The sequence below is a fragment of the Festucalex cinctus genome, chromosome 6 (genome assembly GCF_051991245.1).
Source record: "Festucalex cinctus isolate MCC-2025b chromosome 6, RoL_Fcin_1.0, whole genome shotgun sequence".
NCBI lineage: Eukaryota > Metazoa > Chordata > Actinopteri > Syngnathiformes > Syngnathidae > Festucalex > Festucalex cinctus.
Window position 1 is genome coordinate 3,653,020 of NC_135416.1, and position 20,486 is coordinate 3,673,505.

Here is a 20,486-nt window from a genome sequence, read left to right on the forward strand (position 1 = left end):
GAAGGGGAGTGATACCGTAAACAAAAGCCTTCTAATGGTCAGATTGACTGGTTTAATCCCTCAATGCCGCATAATCGCTATTGTCATTGACTGTGTACTGTAAAATGCATCCATCCATTCTACAGTACATGGGAAATGATTCACATATATTTTGGTGTAATTTACACAACAGGGGGGCGATGATTTGTTAAACGAGATTAGAAAATAATAGATGCCTTTATTGTCATATCAAGTGAGAAAAGAAGGACCTGCTACTTCAATATATTTCTTACATGTACACTTGAATGCAACATGAACTGTTTCATTCTCAACATTCATGAACTCTGCTATAGAAACTAGAAAGGGGAAAAAAAAATATGCCTCCATGCATACATAATACACTTTTTTTTTTTTTTTTATGATACACTGTATTGCCAAAAATATTCACCCACTGCTTTAACTCACATTCATTTAAGTGACATCCCATTCTTAAAGCCATCTGTTTTAAAATGACATTGGTCCGACCTTTGCAGCTATAAGTTTCAACTTTTCTGGGAAGGATTTCTACAAGGTTTAGGAGTGTTTTGGAGTCTTGTTATTACCCCCAAAGCTTCGACTCTTGGGACCCCTGTTTGACCAACTGTGATTATCCAAAACAGCCCAATGTGGTAAACAGGTCCATTGTGGTCATGTACCGTTATGCAACTCAACTATTCACCCTCTGGTTAACCCTCTTGCTTAGATTTGTCAAAGGAATTCCAGTTTTGCTATGTAATACACTGCATTTTCTTTGATATTTTGACCCCCCTGTCGCCGTATTGAAACTTTCTGGTATAACTGGTATGAAGGATGTTGGTAAAATAATACGGCTTATCTGTCAGAGCTGTCTGAATGGCAGTGGTGGTGGGGGTGACGATCCGGGAGAGTGGGAAAAGTGTAACACTATCACTCCGGGAACGTCATGCCACTCCCACTGTGGCCTACCTGGCCTTTGTGCAACTCTGCAAAATATCAGTGATTTAGGATTTAGTGTGGTATAAGTAGTTCGGATAATGGATGGATGGATGGATGGATGGATGGATAATCGTTTTCTATTGCCTGGGCGGATGTTTATGCTAGTAAAGTAACTTTAATACAGATTTCATGTGACATAGTAATCACAAAATATGTGTCGCTTGTAAACAGGTGCACCTGCCAGCTTGTTTGGCGAGTGTGTGTGTGTGTGTGTGTGTGTGTGTGTGCAAGTGTGGTAACTGAGGTAACTGAATGTTGTAACTTGAGCTTTTTACCATAGAAAATAATGAGAACAGCAATAATCTTGTCCACAGTCAAATTGTCATCATCCTAAAGCCTTTATGGGTAAGTAATATTTACTATTCTTTCTAAAAAAAAAAAAAAAAGACAGAATCCAAGTTGTAAATAAGTTCGCTGAAAGACGTTTAATAAAAGCAAAAAAACAACAACTGACCTTTGATAACAAATGACCACACATACAGCGTTGCAAAAAAGCCAAAGAATAAGTAAAAACTATGAGTAAGTCATTCGACGCTGACTGAATGGAGGTCATGATAGGTGCGCCGAATGATGCCATTTGAACGGCAAAGTTGTGTGAGACTTTAAGTGCGTATATTTTCTGGAAAATGTTGGCAGAATCCATAATTGCACACTCTGTATTGTATTTTCTTATTTCCAGCCGGGTCTTTCAGAAGCAGATGTGACGACTCGAGTTGCTCAGAAAGCTCACAGACTCACTGATACGAGCGATACTGCCTGAGTTTTAGCTTTAATTACATAATCCTTTGGAGATTAGACTGTTGACAGCGTGAAGTTTTTTTTTTCTCTTTTGCTGCACACAGGCTGTGTTTTATAGATTACAGCTATTTGATTTGGTGGGTAGAGTTAACAGATTCAATGAGGAAAAAACCCTCAAACTGACACTAGTGAATTGTTGTATACTGGAACTCTAATCATAGGCGTTCATTTGAAGGTGGTGTTTATTTTTTCCAGCGGACGATGCACCCGGTGGCAAATTGGGGTACTCTGTCTATTAGCGGGATGGCTTGTATTTGATGAAGTATGATACATACATGGAAATGTATTCAATATCATTCGATTCAGTGACCCAGAGACTTTATTGGTGGATGTGGCCTGAAAATGAATGTGGCATCAAAACGTTTTGCTCAGCTAGCTGTCAAAGCTAAGTCGTTAATGGGGTGCTTTGGCCCCGTTTTTTGTATTTTATTGGTCCCCTGATAGCTCTGGAGGATACATCATTAGCGCCCATCGCTTGTCAGCTTTTTGCCATTCCTTTGTGATCCTTGGCACGTGAGTGGCAGATCTGGGTAACTGCAGCTGTTCAGGCCGTCACGTCCTGGCCGCCGCCGCCGCCCGAGCTCCGCTGCGATCCCTCGGCCAACTGCGCTCGTGTCAATTTGATTCGCCTGCATTACCGCTTTGTCACTAACACAACACACTTGTCGAGCCACCAGTTGTTTAGTTTTTGCATTTTGCACTCCTGTTGATGGCCTTTTTTTTGGTGCTCTGTACGCCTGTGGCGACATGACTAATTTGCATATCTGAGGCTAAGGTGATGTCATTGCTTTGTCTCGTCTGATGAAACTGGAGTCACATTTGCATCGCTGCTTAGCGCTAACGATACAACTGACTAGAATAACCGGCTAACGAGGGCATTTTGTGTATTTGTGTTAAATACTAACTAATGAAAACTCTGAAAGATCAAAGATTTCTGTGCTGGGACTGGCACTGTTACTGACCTTCTGTCTAAAGCTGTAACTCAGCTGTTGTTGTTGAATTTGACAATAGCTTTGTATCTCAGAGTTATTGTGTCACTTTGTGACCTTAAAAATGTCGGACACTTAAAGGGTCCGACATTTCAGCCATCAACTATGTCAAGCCGACCAAAATTCATTGATGCTAGCCCGACTACACCACCAGCACAAATTTCATGAGCCAAAACCTCCAATGTCACAATTTGGTAAATAAAATGTTTTTTTTTTAAATAAATATAAACGGTCACCACAAGTTGGCTCATGGTAGGCTGCCTGACGGTCAAATAAGCCTAATGTCGGACCTTACTCAGACGCTTTGTTGCCGTAAAAACTAAACTCTCAAGACTCTTAAAATCTGAGTTTTAAAAAACAAAACTATGAATTCCCATCAAAATGCACAATATTGTTATTTTAGCTAATATATTTCTATTCGGGGTGTAACAAAAATGATTTGAATTGGAAATTTGGTTTATTTGGAAATAACAACAAGAAGCTCATTGCATCTTACCCTGTCTAACTCAGCCTGGTCAGCCATACCCATACCTTTTCAAATTGAAACATAATCCCACTGAATCGAACCAAATCAAATAGTTTCACATACATAATTGAACTGTCCTTGAATCGTATCAGACCACCACATGTATCAATATATTTATGGGAGAGCTACAGACCCCTAATATCCACCAGTTTTAAAGTATTCAACTATTCATATTTGTGACCTTTACAATTTGTTTTTAAAGTGTTATGCTCAAGCTCCATTACTATATTGTAATACTTTTTTCCCCTCGCCAAATTACTTAATTTTCTTGGGTCTAGTGCTGTGAATGGATGAGGCGGTGGCTGCAGTCCCAGACAGCGTGCTAAACAGTAGCTGCTCGCATCGGTTTTAGGTGTCAGGGGTCTAAATATGAGATGCAAATATCAGTTGTTACATCATCCTTCTGGGAATAGCAGCCAGTCTCGAAGTCTGACTCTTGTGTATAGTCGGCCTGCGTGTGGTCACGTCCAAATATATGCGCTCCCGGATGAATTACACAGCAGTAAAATAATAAATGACGTGAGGTGGGTCGACGTATGAGCAAATATATTCATGGTGAGACGCAAACTGTTGAGATACAGTGGGGACCGGACCTCCGATTCATTCAGATTTTGACGTCTGAAAGGTTGCTGAACATAAGTCTTTGTGGTATGCGGGTGTTTCTTGTTATCAAATAGTCGAAGAAAATTACACTTAATTTTCTTTCATAACATTCTGATTAAAATGGTACCCAACTGCCCACATGTTAAGCGCCTTCAAAGGCGCCATGTTTGTGGCGAGGTAGCTGGTGTTGGCCACCAGCTGATAACCATTACAGCTTGACAGCCAAAAGCAGCACAATGCAAGATTTCAGTAGAATTTCTTTAGGCAAGGTGAGGTTCATTGTGGGATTGATTCTCAGAGAAAGCTGGGTGGGAACGAAGAAACAATCAAGATGTTTCAAAGAAACGTGGACCGAAGGTAGAACAACGGATCAGGGTTGTTGTCTATTGCGGAGCATTTGGAGCGTAGCCTGGAATTGATTGACATTTCAATTAACTTTAAACATTGATTGAAATTGTGAATTTTTTACCCCAGGAATTTTGGTCAAATCCCAAATTTCACCACCTCAGCTTCAGAGGCTCCACAGAAGGTGGAGTATTTATACATGCTGTTGTGCCATTGGCGGCGAGGAATGTTAGCGCGCACGTCGGCCAGCGTCGCCGCGTCTCGGAGGGCGACGTGACCCGTCCAGGCGATCAAAGTGTCAGCACAGGAAAGTGAAAGAAAATCTCGGCGGGCGGAATTCGACAGGGTTATGTGGAAGTCGAACGCTCCCGCATAGCCGCGCGCTGACGGCATGCTATTGCTAGCGTGCGACTTTAACCCCCGCTGCGTGTACCCTTCAGTCATTTATCCACCTTTTCCCAGAAGTGTCAAAAATACTGTTCTCCGTGCTTCAGTACAGATACTTGTGTAAAAAAAAAAAAGTGTCTGGTAAAAATATAAATACTCAAATCCTTTACTTACGTAATAAAAAAGTACAGAAGTAAAAATGATTCTTATTTATTTATATTTATTCATGAATTTTTATATTGTTTTACCTGTCCAAACTCAACGCAATAATGAAGTTGAGTTGGATACTGTACAGTGTTATAATTTGCATTAGCAATTGACTATTATGTATTTACTGTGCAGTGTATAGGCACAGGTCAGTTCGTAGCATGACTGTATGGAATGTGATAAAATAAGAGATAGTCGGACCCTGACACAGTTTGTGGTGCTTGGACCGCTGAAGGAGGTCACGTTCCAGTGTCACAGACGAGCATGCCCGCGTCTGTAAATAGCAGGATCTGATCACTGCTTCACCCAAACAGGGAACTCTCTTTGCCACTCTCTCTCTCTCTCTCTCTCTCTCTCTCTCTCTCTCTCTCTCTTGCGTCTCACTCTGTTGTCCATCCTGAGCTTTAAACACATGTCGGAATACGGCCCCAACAGGACGGGGGACTCATTCCAACCATCTGAAAGAAAGCAGGAAAACTTGAGTTTCAAACAAAAATATAAAGGATACGTGGAGGACGTCTTCACCTTCCGTCTTTTTGGTTTTGTGAGGGTAAGATTCGAACTTTCTTCAGAATGCTGCACCTTGCCGGCCGGGTGGTCATCCCTGGGGTTAAATGTCACAAACAATACCCGGGGCTTCTACCGTGGGATTTCATAGGGAATCATTTAGCAAAGTCAAAAAGCATTCGGTGCAAGACTATATCGCTTTGATGACTCAAATAGCAAATAAGTAGAATTCTCTTCATCTGAGTTGGATTTAAAAATGAATTTGTCACAGGAGAATAAAGTGGCAGCGTTGAAAGGTTTTCTTTTAGAACCTTGCTCATTTGCTGTAGTTTGAGAAGCCAAAACTACAGAAAAGGGAACGCTCCAATGAACTGTAAATGAGTATCTACTGATGTATGTATTGATGTAAATGAATATCTTTGTAGCATTTTCAAAGATTGTTTGCGATACGGACTTGGCTCAAAACTTACATCTTTCTTTTATGTTGATTGCAGCGCTTTCAAAGTTAAAGCTTTTAAAGCTTCAAGTTAAAACTTTAAGGCTTTAAATTTGACAGGTCTAGTTGATAGTGTATAGTCCAAAAAAAGAAAAAAATCTACTCCTGTTGTTTTGCAGGTCAAATTGGCCATTTAATGTACAGAAAACAAAATATAAAATAAAATCGAAGAAAATATAACAAAAGTTGTACAGTATACTGAAAACAAACCATCCCAGAATCTCGCCTTCTGCACTCACGCTCCCCACTTCCGTCTCTTGTTACACACTTTTTCACGCGTGACAATAGCCAAAGCAGTGATGCCTCCATTAGGAGTGCGCTCTCGGGGGTGTTGAGGAATGTCACCTCAATCCCCCTGTAGGTGTGCTGTGCACCAACTGGTTTCCGTTCAGTTCACACAGGGATATCCTTTCCTCATAAACATCACTGGGAAATAATTTGTTTCATTTGACATTGGTCATATTTATTGAATGAATGTTACTAAAATTGATGACAGTAGCCTGAAATAAAAGGAACTTACATCATCAAAAACACCCCCCCCCCCCAAAAAAAAATTTTGTCAAATATTTGAAATTTGGGAATATAATTTTTAGCCCGTTGTTCAGAGTCCTAGAGGGTTTATTTATTGAAGAGGTGGTCTTATTGAATTTGACGGCAGTGGCTTAAAAAAGGCTGTTTAAAAAAAAACAAAAAACAACCTCAATACTGTAAAATTGGTTAAAATGTAACATAAAAATAAAAATAGAGCACACAATCCCCATGATGCGATCCAGTGACAGACGTAACCAAAATTTAATGACGAAGAAGTGTCCTGAAAATCTTAAGTGAGTTGGAAATATAATAAAACTTGTAGCAAAGGACACTGTCCTGAATTTGAAAAGAATCTTAAAAATATGGACTTAATTGGAAAAAGTTTCTCGAAACTTTTAAAAAGTTTGGTTTAATTTTCAGTCTAAACCAAATGGTCATACTTAGGGAAGAGTAGGACTTATTGGAAAATCCTCCCAAAAAAAAAAAAATCTTAACTTCCTTAAAACTGCAGAACCTAATTCTACACAAATATGATTTGTTGCTGGCATGACAATTTTGTACTTCGTCTGTATGTGCTGTTTATACGGAACATCGACAAATTCTGACAAATGATGCCTTGCACGCTCCGTCCAAAAGGGGCTTCTGAACCTCCTGTATTTTTGCACTGCCCTAGACAACCTTAGAGGGCAAAGGGTCTTATCTAACGGTAGTAAATATAGCAGCACCCCCTGCTAATCAAGTCGCTCTTATCTCCGTGCTGGACACTTTAACGCCGGTACCTGGGGAAACTGGACTGTGCTTGCGGAATGCTGCTGATAGGCCTTCACTTTGAGTGGGCTTCAAATGACAAACTGTTATTGGAATAGTTTGCCAACGTAAATAAAGCTGGAACGTAATAGAATGTAAATTTGTAGGTTTGTTTTCTTCTACAAAAAAACCTGTTGTTGCTATATTGCATACAGAGTAAAATATTAATTTTAGATTGGAGCTGGAAGTGCTCAGAAACCTGATTTTTCTTTTATGACTTCAGTTCTGAAACTTCACGTGTTTGTTTATGCCCTCAAATGGTTTACACTGACTAGAAGCAATAACATCATTAAAAAACAATACGTAGTGTTATTTTCCTGTATATTTGTCGAGTAATAGATTTTTTTGGGGGGAAACTTTCATCACAAACTCACCTTTTCATTGCCTAATAGTTGCAACAATATTGCATTGGTACCATCCTTTGACATCTTTGTGCTAAGAAACTATTTTAATGTGAATTGAGGAGTTCCATGTAGTAAGTACTTATTTGCCATCTTTGGTAAGGTATAAGCAGTATAATGGCGGTGGTGTCAAATTGTCAGTCACTTGCAAATTTTCATTTTTTCATGGCAGGGCTCTGCCGTTTTACCCATGAATAGCAGGGGAACATTGTATGCTAGTAAAATGTTTGGAAACCGACCAAAAATTATTGGTAAATATGCAAAAACATCATCACATTTCTGTATCTCTTCCAGCGTGTTTGGAAAAGTATGATAATCATCAAAGAACTGGAAATGGTTTGTTTTTAAATCTGAGCAAAACAGTTGTTATGAGTTGGATCAGTATAGCCAAGCAAACAAGCACTTGTTGACTTAAGTAAAGTACAACCTAAACATTCCTGAATAGCGTGAATGTAACTCACATTCCTAGGTATATCCCGATGCATAACTGTTGCCTTTTGCAACTATTTCAAGATAGAGAGTACAGTATCTTTTTTTTATTTTTATATTTTGAGAGGCTCTCCAAGCTGCATGTACTTAGTTTGTCTTTGTGCTCGCCTTGTCTGATCTTAGCTGCCATGTTGTTGGCAGCCCGGGGCAGTCTGATGCTGTAAACATTAGTCATTGTGAAGTCTCGCTAGTGTATCGTTCCTACAGACATCTTTTATTTTTTTCCTTTTTTTTTTTCCTTACCTTCTCTGTTCGGCAGCGGGTGTTCATTCTGTCTTTTTGTGCCAACAGATTTGCTACGCGACAAGTGAGAATGTGTGAGAATTTATTTGGAAGTGCACCGAGTAGTACATGTTTTTTTTTTTTGGGGGGGGGGGGGGGGGGGGGCTGACAGAGAGAACAAAGAAAAAGGACTATTAAAACAAATAAAAAATAAAATAAAAAGAGAAGCAACAACAATGTCTTTCTCCAATATTTTTTTCCTATTTAAATACATTAACATATTACAACATAAGAAAGATTGACATTTCAAAATGAACTCTTAAAAAAAAAAAAACATTTTTTCCCCATAATTGCAGACTTTATTTGAAAATTGTGTTCCTGTACTACATTGTGAATTTGTGATGTCGATTTGAATTCAATTAATTGTTGTATTGCAATTTACATTCAATCCGTGTGCCCACTTGTTTTGTTTTTCCCTCCGCCCTCTCTGTTGCTGTCCAGAGCCGTGTATAGAAACGACAAGACGCCACAACTTGTCACATGTAATCCCATCTCTTTCAGCGCCCTCGACTCCAGAGCGAGAGCGAGACGCTGCGGTTGCCATTGCATAATTGCATTAGCGCTCCCGTAGCTCATTAGCGACGCTTGTGACGCAATCTGCCGAACACACGGCCTCTGTCTCACTTGTGCCGTGGACAGACGGACCGGCGGGTGGAGGTCAGTCTTATCGGCCTCCCCCCAGGGGGTGTGCTAATGAGTCGTGAGGTTGAACAAACAAGGGAGATAACACTTTGTTGAAGGCGGCTGTTGTTCAACTAGTGGCAGTAGGGCTGATTAAAAACATCTAAAAACAAGGGAAGATTATTGGATTGTTTTGGTTGTATCGCCTTTGGATGTACAGTATGCTGATTAAAAGCTTGATCAACGACTAACGGAATTTTTCAATGAAATTCTCTTTAGCATAACATTAGCACACCTAGATAAAGAACCAAATGGCTTAATGAAGTTTCAGAGAGTCACTTTTTAATTGTTAAAGTTAATATTGAGTATTTGTTGTTTGTAGTTGTTTTGCTTGAAAATTGATCTGACAAATCTTATTCTGACAAAAGAAATTGGGGGGAAAACGTTGCGCAAAACTTGGAATTGCCATTATACTGTATCTCATAAAACCTCAATAGATTTCAGAATATTTCAGTTCAGCTAGAATCCAAGATTTAAGTTAACATTTTGATATTTTAATTTAACAGTGCTAAACATGAGCATCGGCAGCAGGACTCAGCATGTTATGTCTGTCGTTAAAGTGACAGTTTGACTACTACTACATTGTTGTCAGTGTAGACTCTAAATGCCAGCTCAGGGCTCGCATACTTGGCATTGCGTTGTGGTTGAACATTTACTATGTGGAAACCTGAAAGGGGGGCAGAAAAAGGAAAAACTCTGAGAAATGTTTGACACAGAGGAGTGTGAAGTAGCTCATGAGATCAGGATTTTTACTGCCCTTGCAGCGATTGTGCTCGATCTTGCAAATCCCGTTGCTTCACGAGGGAATGTGTAAAAAGCTGCAGACATCCATCCATCCATCCATTGTCTGAAACGCTTATCCTCATGAGGGTGGTGGGCAAGCTGGAGCTTTTTTCAGCTGTCTTCGGGACATGGAGAATGCTAAAAACTGGCTGTAACCAAGTGGATGTCAAAGGAAGCATTTCTTCGACATTTTTGGAATAATATTAAGCAATGTCACAAGTAAAATTAAAAGGACAAGTACAAAAATACATGGAGCATCAACATGGATGCACACGACATTTTGGAGCCACCATACAGTCAGTGTACTAATTAAAGACATCCACATAGTATATGATCCTTTTTAATACTACACGGTTGGTAACAGAGTTCAAACTGTTTAACGTGAGTAAGCTTCAACATTCTGTGAACTGATGCAATTGGTTACTAGCTAGGAAGGCATTTCTTTGTCTTTTTTGAGTAACAATTTAATATTCTCTATTATTATACAAATATGAAGAGAAGTTCTGTATCATTGTGTGACTACGCAAAACTTTTTGAAATTAAAAGTCATAAATAAACGGAAATTCATCATTTTTGACTGATTTTAACTCGGCTTTATTTTGCTGAGTAAGAGAGTTAGTTTTGAGTCATCTAAAGGCCTGAATTTGCCGTGGTTTACCCATTGACTGTAATTTGGGCTCTGGTAGACCACAAAGAAGAGCAGCATGCATAATCATATGCAAGTGTAATAACCGTGAGACAGTAAAACCAAAAAGTTAGCGCTGCACGTGCTCAAAAAGTTAGTACGATGAAAACGACAATTACGAATGCACCTGGTGGATGGGAGGGACAAAATACAACCATCCATGTGTAGTAGCTGATCCCGGGGGTTATTTATTCCGTACTTTCCAAGGGGGTGCTACAGTAGAACCATGTTTTCGGATACCCTAGTTTTTGTATGATTTTCCCTTTAAAACAAACAATCAACAACAAACATATACATATATACATATTAGTTTTTTGTGCAAAAAGATGCACAAAAGATGCCATTCATTATCCGGAAATGATGCACATTCATCCGAAGCATTTCTCGAGTTGTGTTTAAAGGGTTCGACAGACAGCTATTGCTACAAAATTAAACCAGCGTAGACTCAACAGATGGGTGGATGTATTTATGTAAAGAGCAGGCGAGAGTGAACAAGGGAGCTAAGCCATATAGCCTCAAGGGTCCTGACCCCGGTGTGGTCCCTTGAACAGGGACATACTCAAAGGATCATGTCAACAGATTAAGCTCATCAACAAATGTATTTAAAGACAGTGCCAACGAGGAACTTCTATGTATGTAGTATTTCCGGTGTGCTATACTAAAATATGTCAGCTCAACATTACCGAGGTACTTTTGTAAAAATGTTTTGTCCTCCAGAGATGTGACCTGGATGTCCTCAGAGACATGGCGGGTCTGCGAACTAGCTGACAGGAAGAAAAACTTTTCCAAATAAGGGAGCAGGTCCTAATTCTTTTAAATATGGCACTGCATTGCCGTTATTTCAGTGGAGTGTGGAAGCATTTTTGTGGTCAGAACAACGATAGGCCTCGGATTCAAAATGTCTGGCAGATCTGAAAGTTATGTGCACATGTGGGACTTTGGTCAAGCTATATGACCTTGTGGAGTTGGGTTATTGGATTATTGAGTTTTACATGAGGTCATCTACCTGTAAATTAAATTCTCATGCTCCGCCCACATACAATGACAAAAGCTCAAATTCTTAAATTATACGAGGTTCAAATACGGTAGCAGCAATCTAGCAAAATCTGACGGGCAAGTCTGGAAATGTCCAAAATGACCTTTAAATGGAATTGAGGGATACATTTCCAACATAATCTCAATCATCAAACCAATTGTTGAGGTTTGTGTTTTAGGGCAGGTCCTCACAATGAATAATCCTCGGGGCAATTGAGAGTTTTTGTAGCAAATTTTGTAGCAAATTTTGTAGCAGTCCGACAAAATCTCTAGTTTGTCTATGAAAGGAGCCTGGGAAACTGGCTTCGGGGGCCGAATTTTCCAAAAACTCCACGGGCTTTTGTCGAGAAAATCTTTTGGAGTCAAACCTGCCAAGCCTAACAAAACCAAATTTTCACCAGGATTGCTTCGCCTGCAAAATCTGGTAAGCTTGTAAGGTGTGTTTGGGTTGTTCAGTGGGTTTCCTCTCAGTCAGTCCAGCCATAACATTCACACCACAGACACAGCTGCTGTGACGCCGCAGATCTGTCCCCAAGAAACACGATCCTGTTTATAAGCTGACCATCCTTTGGATGCCGACAGCTCGTGACGCCACACTCATGATTTACCCAGTCCGTGTGTGTGCGGTGCTTGGAGATAGATTTACGAGGGACGCCGTGTGAAGGTGAAGATTGGGTCTCCAGAGGCTGAAAGTATCCCACAACACGCGGCTTGATATAGACCCAGCGCCTTGTAAAACTCTTTCCCTACATTAAATATTGATATTATTTACCCCTCTCCGAGCATTTTATGGCTCATCTATTCCATAAAACCGACACCTCCTACAGAAATAACTATAACAAGAGCCGCCAAGGCTTTACAGTCCTGATTAGGGTTGCGCCCAAAAGGTAATGTTGTCACTAAGAGTCATAGTGTTGGATCGTACAAACAAAGATAAAAATGTAGATTAAAAATGACATAATTTTGAAAAAAAATTCTTCCCGATGTGCATCTTTTTTTCACAACAATTTCATGGCTTCTTCCTTGCAGCTTTGCAAGTCGATTATGTAACTACAATAACTAAAAGATATTTGTATTTATTGAAACAAATTTCTCATTGGAAATAATGGTAACACTTGTTGGAAGTAACAGCATGTTTGGGGGGGTCATGTGTACGTTAACGTTAACCATACTTTTTATGAAGACCTTAAACAATTGAATGTATGTAAGTTTAACAAGAAATGATTTTTTTTTTTTACTGTCATGTAAATGTAAAAACAGGAAATGTTAACTAGTTTTCCACTATATGTCTTATGACATACTACATACTGTAATTTCCGGACTATAAGCTGCACCTGATTTTAAGCCGCACCCAGTACAATTCTAAAATGAGAACGCATTTTGTACATACATAAGCCGCACGTGACTATAAGCCGCATGTGCCCACATTGAAACGAGATATTTACAAAGAAAGACGGTACACAGAAAGAGTTTTCAATAATATGCCTTCGCTTTTCTTTCCAAACAGTGCCTGTAACGCGGCAGTAACACAGCAGCAATATGGTAGTACGGTACGGTAATACGGTAGTAACTAACAGGGCTGGTTAAAAATAACATACCGGTAAAAGTCACTGCGACTGAGACTTCTTGTATTTTCCATGATGAGAGTCTTAAATTTATTCATGCACAAAGCACGAGCAAAAAAGGGCAGCGAAGAGTGGGTTTTTCTGTTAATACTGGACGTCGGAGGATAGATTCCAATAGAAATCAGCGAATTTGCCAATGTCGGGAACAACGAAAATGCATGTTTTTATACTGTATGGTTGGTGAGAAAGTGGGAAAGTGTGTCATAAAATTCCCTTGTTTGCGACGCAGCCTAGAGTTAATGGGACACCTGATGACGATGCTTCACATGGTGTAAAGTGCTGCTATTTGTATTTGCGTGTGGAATGCGGATCCGCAACAGAGGGGAAGTCATTTGCGCATTCTGTGGTTGCTATTGAAGTGCTTTGTTGCGCTCTTTAGCCACCATGATGTTCTAATAGGGTAGTCATCTCAGCTGTTTATACTCATGCATGACGTGAGCCTCAATTTTTGTCTTGATCGAAGCTGTAAATGTGTCAGCAAGCTTTACGGCGCGCAAACGTTATCCCTTCAGTCGGTAGCTTGAGGCACTTAGCATTCATGTCGGTATACGGTCACATGCCTTTTCCCAAAATGAATCCCGTTGTAAGTTGACCCTCAACATTTCACTTTGTAAGGAGGCTGACATTCTGTACCTTTTTTTTTTTTTTGTGGCATTTTGATCTGAAATTTGGGCAATTTTATTCATCTAGTTTTAGTCCAATTTTGACCATATTTGGACGGTATCGACTAGACAGATTATGTCTCAAGAACCCATGTCTGAAAAGACATTTGACCACTGCCATTTTGGTTTGAAGTGGCCATTTTAAGCTCATCGTGGCCCTTTCCAGGGTTTCTTGGGTGAGCGATTTTGTGTCCAATCGTGGCCAAATTTTAAACATGCTAGACAGATGGACAGTTGTGAAGAATTTCAGCCTTCGTCAATGTGTGAGCGGAGCTTGGCAGCAATGTTTGATGTCTCGTCATAATGAATATGTGTTCACCACCACTGATTTTAGTGCAATGGAATTTGTCTGTTGCCACAAAAGTGAACAATGAAGTTGAGTGACGCGATGTATCAGCCATGTGCTACGGGTCAAGGTCATTTACATAGCAGCCCATGTGTGATCCCTGCCGCAATCACTCCAACCTGCCGCATTACACAGTATGCGTGACCTACATTAACTTAAATCCCTCTCGCGGAAACGGCGGCTGGCCTCTGCTGGGTCTTTTCGGTTTTAAATTTCCACCATACTGAACGCGCCTTCTTTAACTACTACACTTCTTATAGCGACAGTTAGTTATGGGCGCAGTGAACATTGCATTGCACTGCGTCATGCAGCCAACAAATTCGCCCAGCCCCGTCTGCGCCACGCCCCGCTCCACCCCCCGCTCTGCGATTGGCTGGAGGGGTAAACAACTGTCTGTCCACAGAAACGTCCCGCTGTTGACAAAACAAACACAAAATGGCAAAATACAGGCTGCTTGATGGTGGTTTAGGAAAAAATCACCATCACACATTAACAGAAGCCCAGATGTGTAGATTGAGAAGGAGTTCATGGGAAAAACTCTTGTATTTATATAGTGCATTTTCTTGAGTGAAAACGGAAGACCATGCCTTTAATTTAAACGACCATTGTCATGTTTGCTTTAATTTCTGCTCATACACTACTTGAGATCCATTTCAAAGTCATTTAAGGTGTGCTTTTTCTTGCTGTTTTTGCAGGAAGGTGTGTCACCCAGCTTTGAATTGCAAAGAAGTGCTCTTCAATATGAATACAGGTATGTGTTTGATTAAAATCCACCCAGTCCATTCATTTGAACCATAATGTCCTCTGCTTGTGTTATTTGAACCTTCTTTTCAAAGCGGTTAGTTTGCAAGTGTAATTTGCTGTTCTGGCATCGGTCCATGTTGAGTTCAATATTTCACTGAGAACTTGTTGCTCTCTGCCTCAGTGTGATGTATTCCTCCATGAATACTTTTCCAAAGCTACACTTGGCAGTTGTCCCGAGCAGACTTCTATACGACTGTGCCAGCTGGAGATGAGCACTTCATCTTTAAAATCTACACACACGTGCACAGTCTGCCAAGGTTCAGATTGTTTACACCCACAACAGCCCGACAGAGTTGGCGCACCCAACCACAATTACCCCCAACACCACCCCATCCCCAGTAAAAATACAAACAGGCCCTTTTTAGCGTATGCCTACATTGATTGTTCAATGTCACAGCCTTTCCCCAACCTTTTAGGCCATGCACCTTTGAAAACAAACTCAAAAATTGTTGTATGTGTTGCTGTGGTTTTATTTGCACTAAATTGCATGTGCTTTTTTTTTGTTTTGTTGTTGCATGTGTCTTGCGTTTGCCGTGCATGTGACGTTCTCAGATAGCGGCGGATGCGCTCGCAAAAGTGTTGCCGTGTCGCTCACGCTCGCGCCCATGAAGAGGGTCCAGAGCTCACCCAATCTGGCCTCAGGTACTAACACTTGCACGCCCCCTTTTCAAATAAAGACGAAGGCTCCCAACCATGAGACAAGCCACTTTTCACATCCTAGTATTGCTGCCTGGTCAATGTTATGATTGCTCCTTTTTTTTGCAAAGTTATTTTGCTCCATTTTTTTCCCATATTGTCGACCTTTGGGGTCGTTTTTAGTTTTAAATCATGTCATACTGGTCATTAAACTCACAACAGCTCGCATATGTCATGTTCTCCTTCAGCCCCTTGTGGTTTCCTCCTATTTATACAATAATTTTGCCGTTTATTTTTTTACCCCCAATCCAAGTTTTTATATTGCATGTATTGTTCAGGGGTGACATTTAGGGGTAGAGCTTGTCCTCATTTGGGTAACAGGTGAGGGCGAAAAAAGTTATGGTATATTACACTGAAACGGGATCTGAAGCAGGATTGTTCTGGAAGAAAATACTTAAGTAGTTTAGCTTCCGGGAACGTAAACATGGACGCAGACAACATTGTGGAGCAACCGCATGTCAGTCTACTGGAATGCTTTACTTTAATCATTGTTAAAGTTGACATTTTTGACAAAATGTGTCAGCTTTAACACCCCATGCTTTACTGTACTTTTTGACCAAGCCAACACTACTTGAGGAAATATGGCAATTACCGTAGGTACAGTATACAGGAGATGCATATAAATCAGTGTTACATGGAAAATTGCTTGTACAATTGGTTTTGTAGAACTAAGGTATTTAGCGTCCATGCACCTACGGTTTTCTGCAGGAAAGTAAACAACAACAAGCTGCAATCAACAATAGGGATTTAGTCGCGAAAAAAGGCCCATGTTACAACAAAAGCTGTTTCAGCACACTTTGTTCAGGGTCACTTAAGCTGTGTTGGATTTGTTGTGCTGCAATGTTGGAATTTGGGCTCATTGTTCCCAATACAGTAGGACCTCTAGTGTAACACCACGCCAAAGTTGATTTTTTTTTCCCACTCTCTTCCACTGTCCAGCAAAACACGTTTTCCTTTAGGAAAAATGTGTTAGAAAATGGAACTAATTGTACTGTATTTAACTGGGATCGTCACCTCTTTACCTGCGACTCTAATGAGATCAAGCGCGATAGAAAAATGATGGGTGGTTGGTTCTTTGTGACACAACTTAGGAAACCATTAAATGATTGATGTAATGTCACTTTTGAAGGAGTCTTTTTGTTTATTGGTATTTCAAGTGGTGATTTCAAAGACTGAAGTCCGATAATGTACTTGGTGGACAATTAACGTTACCATTGGAGGACGAGTTCTGTACTTTGATTTTCGTGACTTGTTGTTTCTGTGTTTCCCAGGAAGTGATCCTCACTCATCAGACTTCAGTAAGTGTTTTATTTAGTATCTGTTCCTTAGGGTCTGTCTTGACCTTGTGTTTGGCTGCTAATGAAACCAACCCAACCGACAGGTTCTTGGCGGTCTCGCAGTGCCACCGATGGCCTTAAGAACGGCGACACCATCAGCTCCTCTCTGGCCGCTAAAGGCTTTCGCAGCGTCCGGCCCAACCTGCAGGACAGAAAATCGCAGGTAACACACCTCAAATAGATATTGACTTATTTTGACTTTTTTTGTTTTGTTTTTTTTGTTTTTTGTTTTTTAGGTTTGTTAAGGTATGCATTCATGTGTTGTGACAGTAATCATCATGATTTATTATTTTTTTGTACTTCGCTTTGGTCCGTAAGGATGACAATCACGTACCCTCACCCCCTTCACGAAGAGATAGTCTCCATTTTACACCAGCAAACGCTAACCCATCATCCCACAGCTCGCTCGCTGTATTAGCTGACAACCTGAGCGCCGGAACTAAGCTAATGTTCACCCACAAAGAGGAGGCTTTGAAAGAGTCCTACACTTTTAGTAGCAGCACTTCCTCGTACACGGAAACGAGCGCTAACTCACTCCAACTTGCGTCCAGTGTTGCAAATGACGCTTCAGCTAACACACAAGTCCAGGAACGTAAGGTATCCTCCCTGACACTGACCCCCGTCACCATCCCAGACCCGCCTGAACACCTTAACGTTGAGACCACAGTTAGCCACTCGCCACCTCCTCCCACACACCTCCCGACCGCCCCTCCTCAGCCCTCCGCAAGGACCTCCTCGCTCTCCGTCAAATTGTTCCCGGAAAGCCAGAAACATCCAGAGTCTCCGAGCAAACCCGCGGCGATCCCAATTCAGCCACCACCGAGTTTAGATCCGTCCCAAGACCTGACGTCTCCTCCCGCAGTTCCACCAAGACCTTCTCCTGCCGAGCTGTTGGTACAAGAAACAGACAGCGCAATCGAAATTTAAGATGACTAAAACGACATCACTTTGGTGGCATCAAGGTGGAAAAAAGAGCAGCACTCACACCAACTTGTTTAAATCTTCCACCTTTTCTGGTTTCTTTGGGATACTTTTGCGGGATATCTATTTGAACGTTTGTGTATAGCTCTTTGGTTTTTCAACTTGGTGCTGCCATACAATCAACTTAAGCAAGTAAACTAACTGGTTCTTTTCATGTGTGAGCAGCTCATCTGACACACTGTTATGTATTGCATCCATGTGTGAAAGTCAGTGTAAAGTGCATTATATGGACACTGCAGATTGGGTTGCAACACTAATGGACAAAACGTTATGAACTTTGGGGTAGAAAGCCTAAATTTAATCAGAAACTATGTACCCTTTACAGTTGAGTACCAGAGCAAGGCTGTCATAGCCAGATTGGCCATAAGTGACATTATTAGATATGTCCCAATCCTTGTGTCCATGTAGTCTCTTTGCACTTGGACTAACAAAGCCTTTTCCATCCACAGCATTAATCAGTGAAGACCCGCTGCGGCCTCATGACGCTTCACTGTGTTACTTCCACTCATGCTTTGTGACAGGGCTTCGAATGAGCAAGGCCACTAAGCTTTCTTCCTTCCTCCCCCCCCTCCATCACCAGGGCCCCATCTCCCTTGACTCCACAGCACGTCACTCTCCCTTTCTCAGCCACAGCTCAGACTCTCTCGACTACCTGTCGGGCCTAATGTCCAAGGGGCTGTCACCCAGCCCGTATGTCGCGACCGTCACCGCGTCGCCCCCCGCCTCTCCCGTGACAGTCTCGGCCCTCAGCCACTACTCGTCCTCGACGGCGGGTCTGCTGGATGAGCTGCAGATCTGTAGCCTGGACTCGCCCAGCGCCTCGCCCACGCCGTCGCCCACCCTCAGCCACGTCTCGGTCTTCACTGCCGCTGCCGCCGCTGCTGCTGCTGGCCCCGACGACGCGCTAACAGCCGCCGCAACAGCCACTGTCACTAACGTAATTATTATCCCAGCAAGTCACCGCCGCATTTACCCAAAACAAACGCTCCGCCAACTCACTCGGATAGCCGCGCCGCCATGTGTTGCTTTTATCTGCAGCTGTCTGTTCTGAACTACCTGCTTGATTCCAGACTTTCGCCCACCACCCTGTCATTGCAACGCCTCTGCACTCAAAGCTCTGCTCTGTTTCTTTCTCTGTAACGCTCCAGTTCTAGCGCATGCCTTTCTATTGGGAGTTTGTATCACTAATTCATAAACCAAGAAAGGTAAAGGACATCTAATTGCATGTGCAATCCGAGCCAGGCCTACTTGCCGTCAATTAGCGCGCAAGTAGACCACTTCTCTAACTTTCACATATGCAACTGCTGTATATTCCTAAATTGTGACCTCTGCTGTAATGGATGCCATTTCATAATTGGATACATTATCCACTCACTCAAGTTTCTACTGAAGCTATCGACATACGCATTCTTCAGGACCAGTGATGTTAAACTCATACATTTTGTTATGGATCAAAGTACTAAAGTATTTACCTCAACTGAATACTATCAACATGGTCTTACTGCTTTGAGGCAAGTGTGCCAGTTACCCAATTGGAATTCCCAAATCAGTTGTCAATACATTTTCTACCACACCTAACGACGAACCGAATGCCATAATTTAGTTTCAGAATAATAATAAAGCATCTGCCTAACCTAACCTAAGCCTACAGTTGTACCGCATGTGTAATAATTGCACTTATACAGTCCATTCCCATTGTAACGCAAAAGCAACAAATCTAGCTCTGCCCTTAAACATGCATTTGTACAAATTAAAGGTCTCATTTCAAGTGAGCGCCACACCTCACTTGAAAATAAATGCCAACTGCTCTCTGTGGTTGAGTAAATACATTTTTTTGCCACTCTTTGGGGAAATACAGTACATCTGTGATCCTTTGCACACAAAAAAAAGCTTTTAGTGCCTTTTCTTGTTCATTATCACCAACAGAAGTAGAAATGTACAGCATTATTACTTCTCATTTAGTAATATGGTCATCTGTAACTAACGTAATAATTTTTTAAAATACCTTTTCAATGTGAAATAATTTGCTGTCTCACATTGGATGGAAGCGCTTCCTTCAAAGTAGACTTCCATCTTGTCCACGGTGTGCTTGACGTTATTACCAAACTAATGGAAGAATTGTCTGTCTGTAAACTATTACTGTTTACTTTTATGACTGTCCTCCCAGAATTAGCACTCCCTCTATTTTACAACACACTGAAGTCATAAAATTAACGCTTTTGTTGATTATCGTCTCTTTGTGGCACGCCTCCTTACAGGGCCACGTTCTCACTCACGCCATGAACGGAGGGACGGGACATGCCCCAAGGCCCCTTTCGCCTCCGTCCTACCCGCCGCCGCCCACCTCACTCCGCACTGGACTCCTGAGACAGAGTCGGAGCTCAGGTGGGATGATTAGAAATGATGGTAGATGAAGATAGGCGTTAGCCTTGCTAGCTTAACTCTATCTTCATCGGCAAAATGTTATGTACATTGTACAGTAATACATTA

At 41.4% G+C, this 20,486-nt stretch overlaps 1 protein-coding gene across 3 annotated transcripts in view; it reads left to right on the forward strand.

Moving 5' to 3' along the window:
* Positions 1-20,486, forward strand: part of sorbs2a (sorbin and SH3 domain containing 2a) — a 42,153-nt gene that overhangs the window by 1,004 nt on the left and 20,663 nt on the right. Inside the window, exons 1-7 of one of the 3 annotated variants that reach the window (XM_077525707.1) lie at positions 5,257-5,398; positions 14,874-14,929; positions 15,535-15,624; positions 16,950-16,976; positions 17,060-17,178; positions 18,577-18,933; positions 20,255-20,381. In XM_077525707.1, coding sequence (XP_077381833.1) covers positions 14,920-14,929; positions 15,535-15,624; positions 16,950-16,976; positions 17,060-17,178; positions 18,577-18,933; positions 20,255-20,381 — 730 coding nt within the window. In that variant the 5' untranslated portion in view covers positions 5,257-5,398; positions 14,874-14,919. Of the gene's footprint in view, positions 1-5,256; positions 5,399-14,873; positions 14,930-15,534; positions 15,625-16,949; positions 16,977-17,059; positions 17,179-18,576; positions 18,934-20,254; positions 20,382-20,486 lie in introns of those variants that run through there. The other 2 variants (XM_077525706.1, XM_077525708.1) reach the window with 2 other exon arrangements.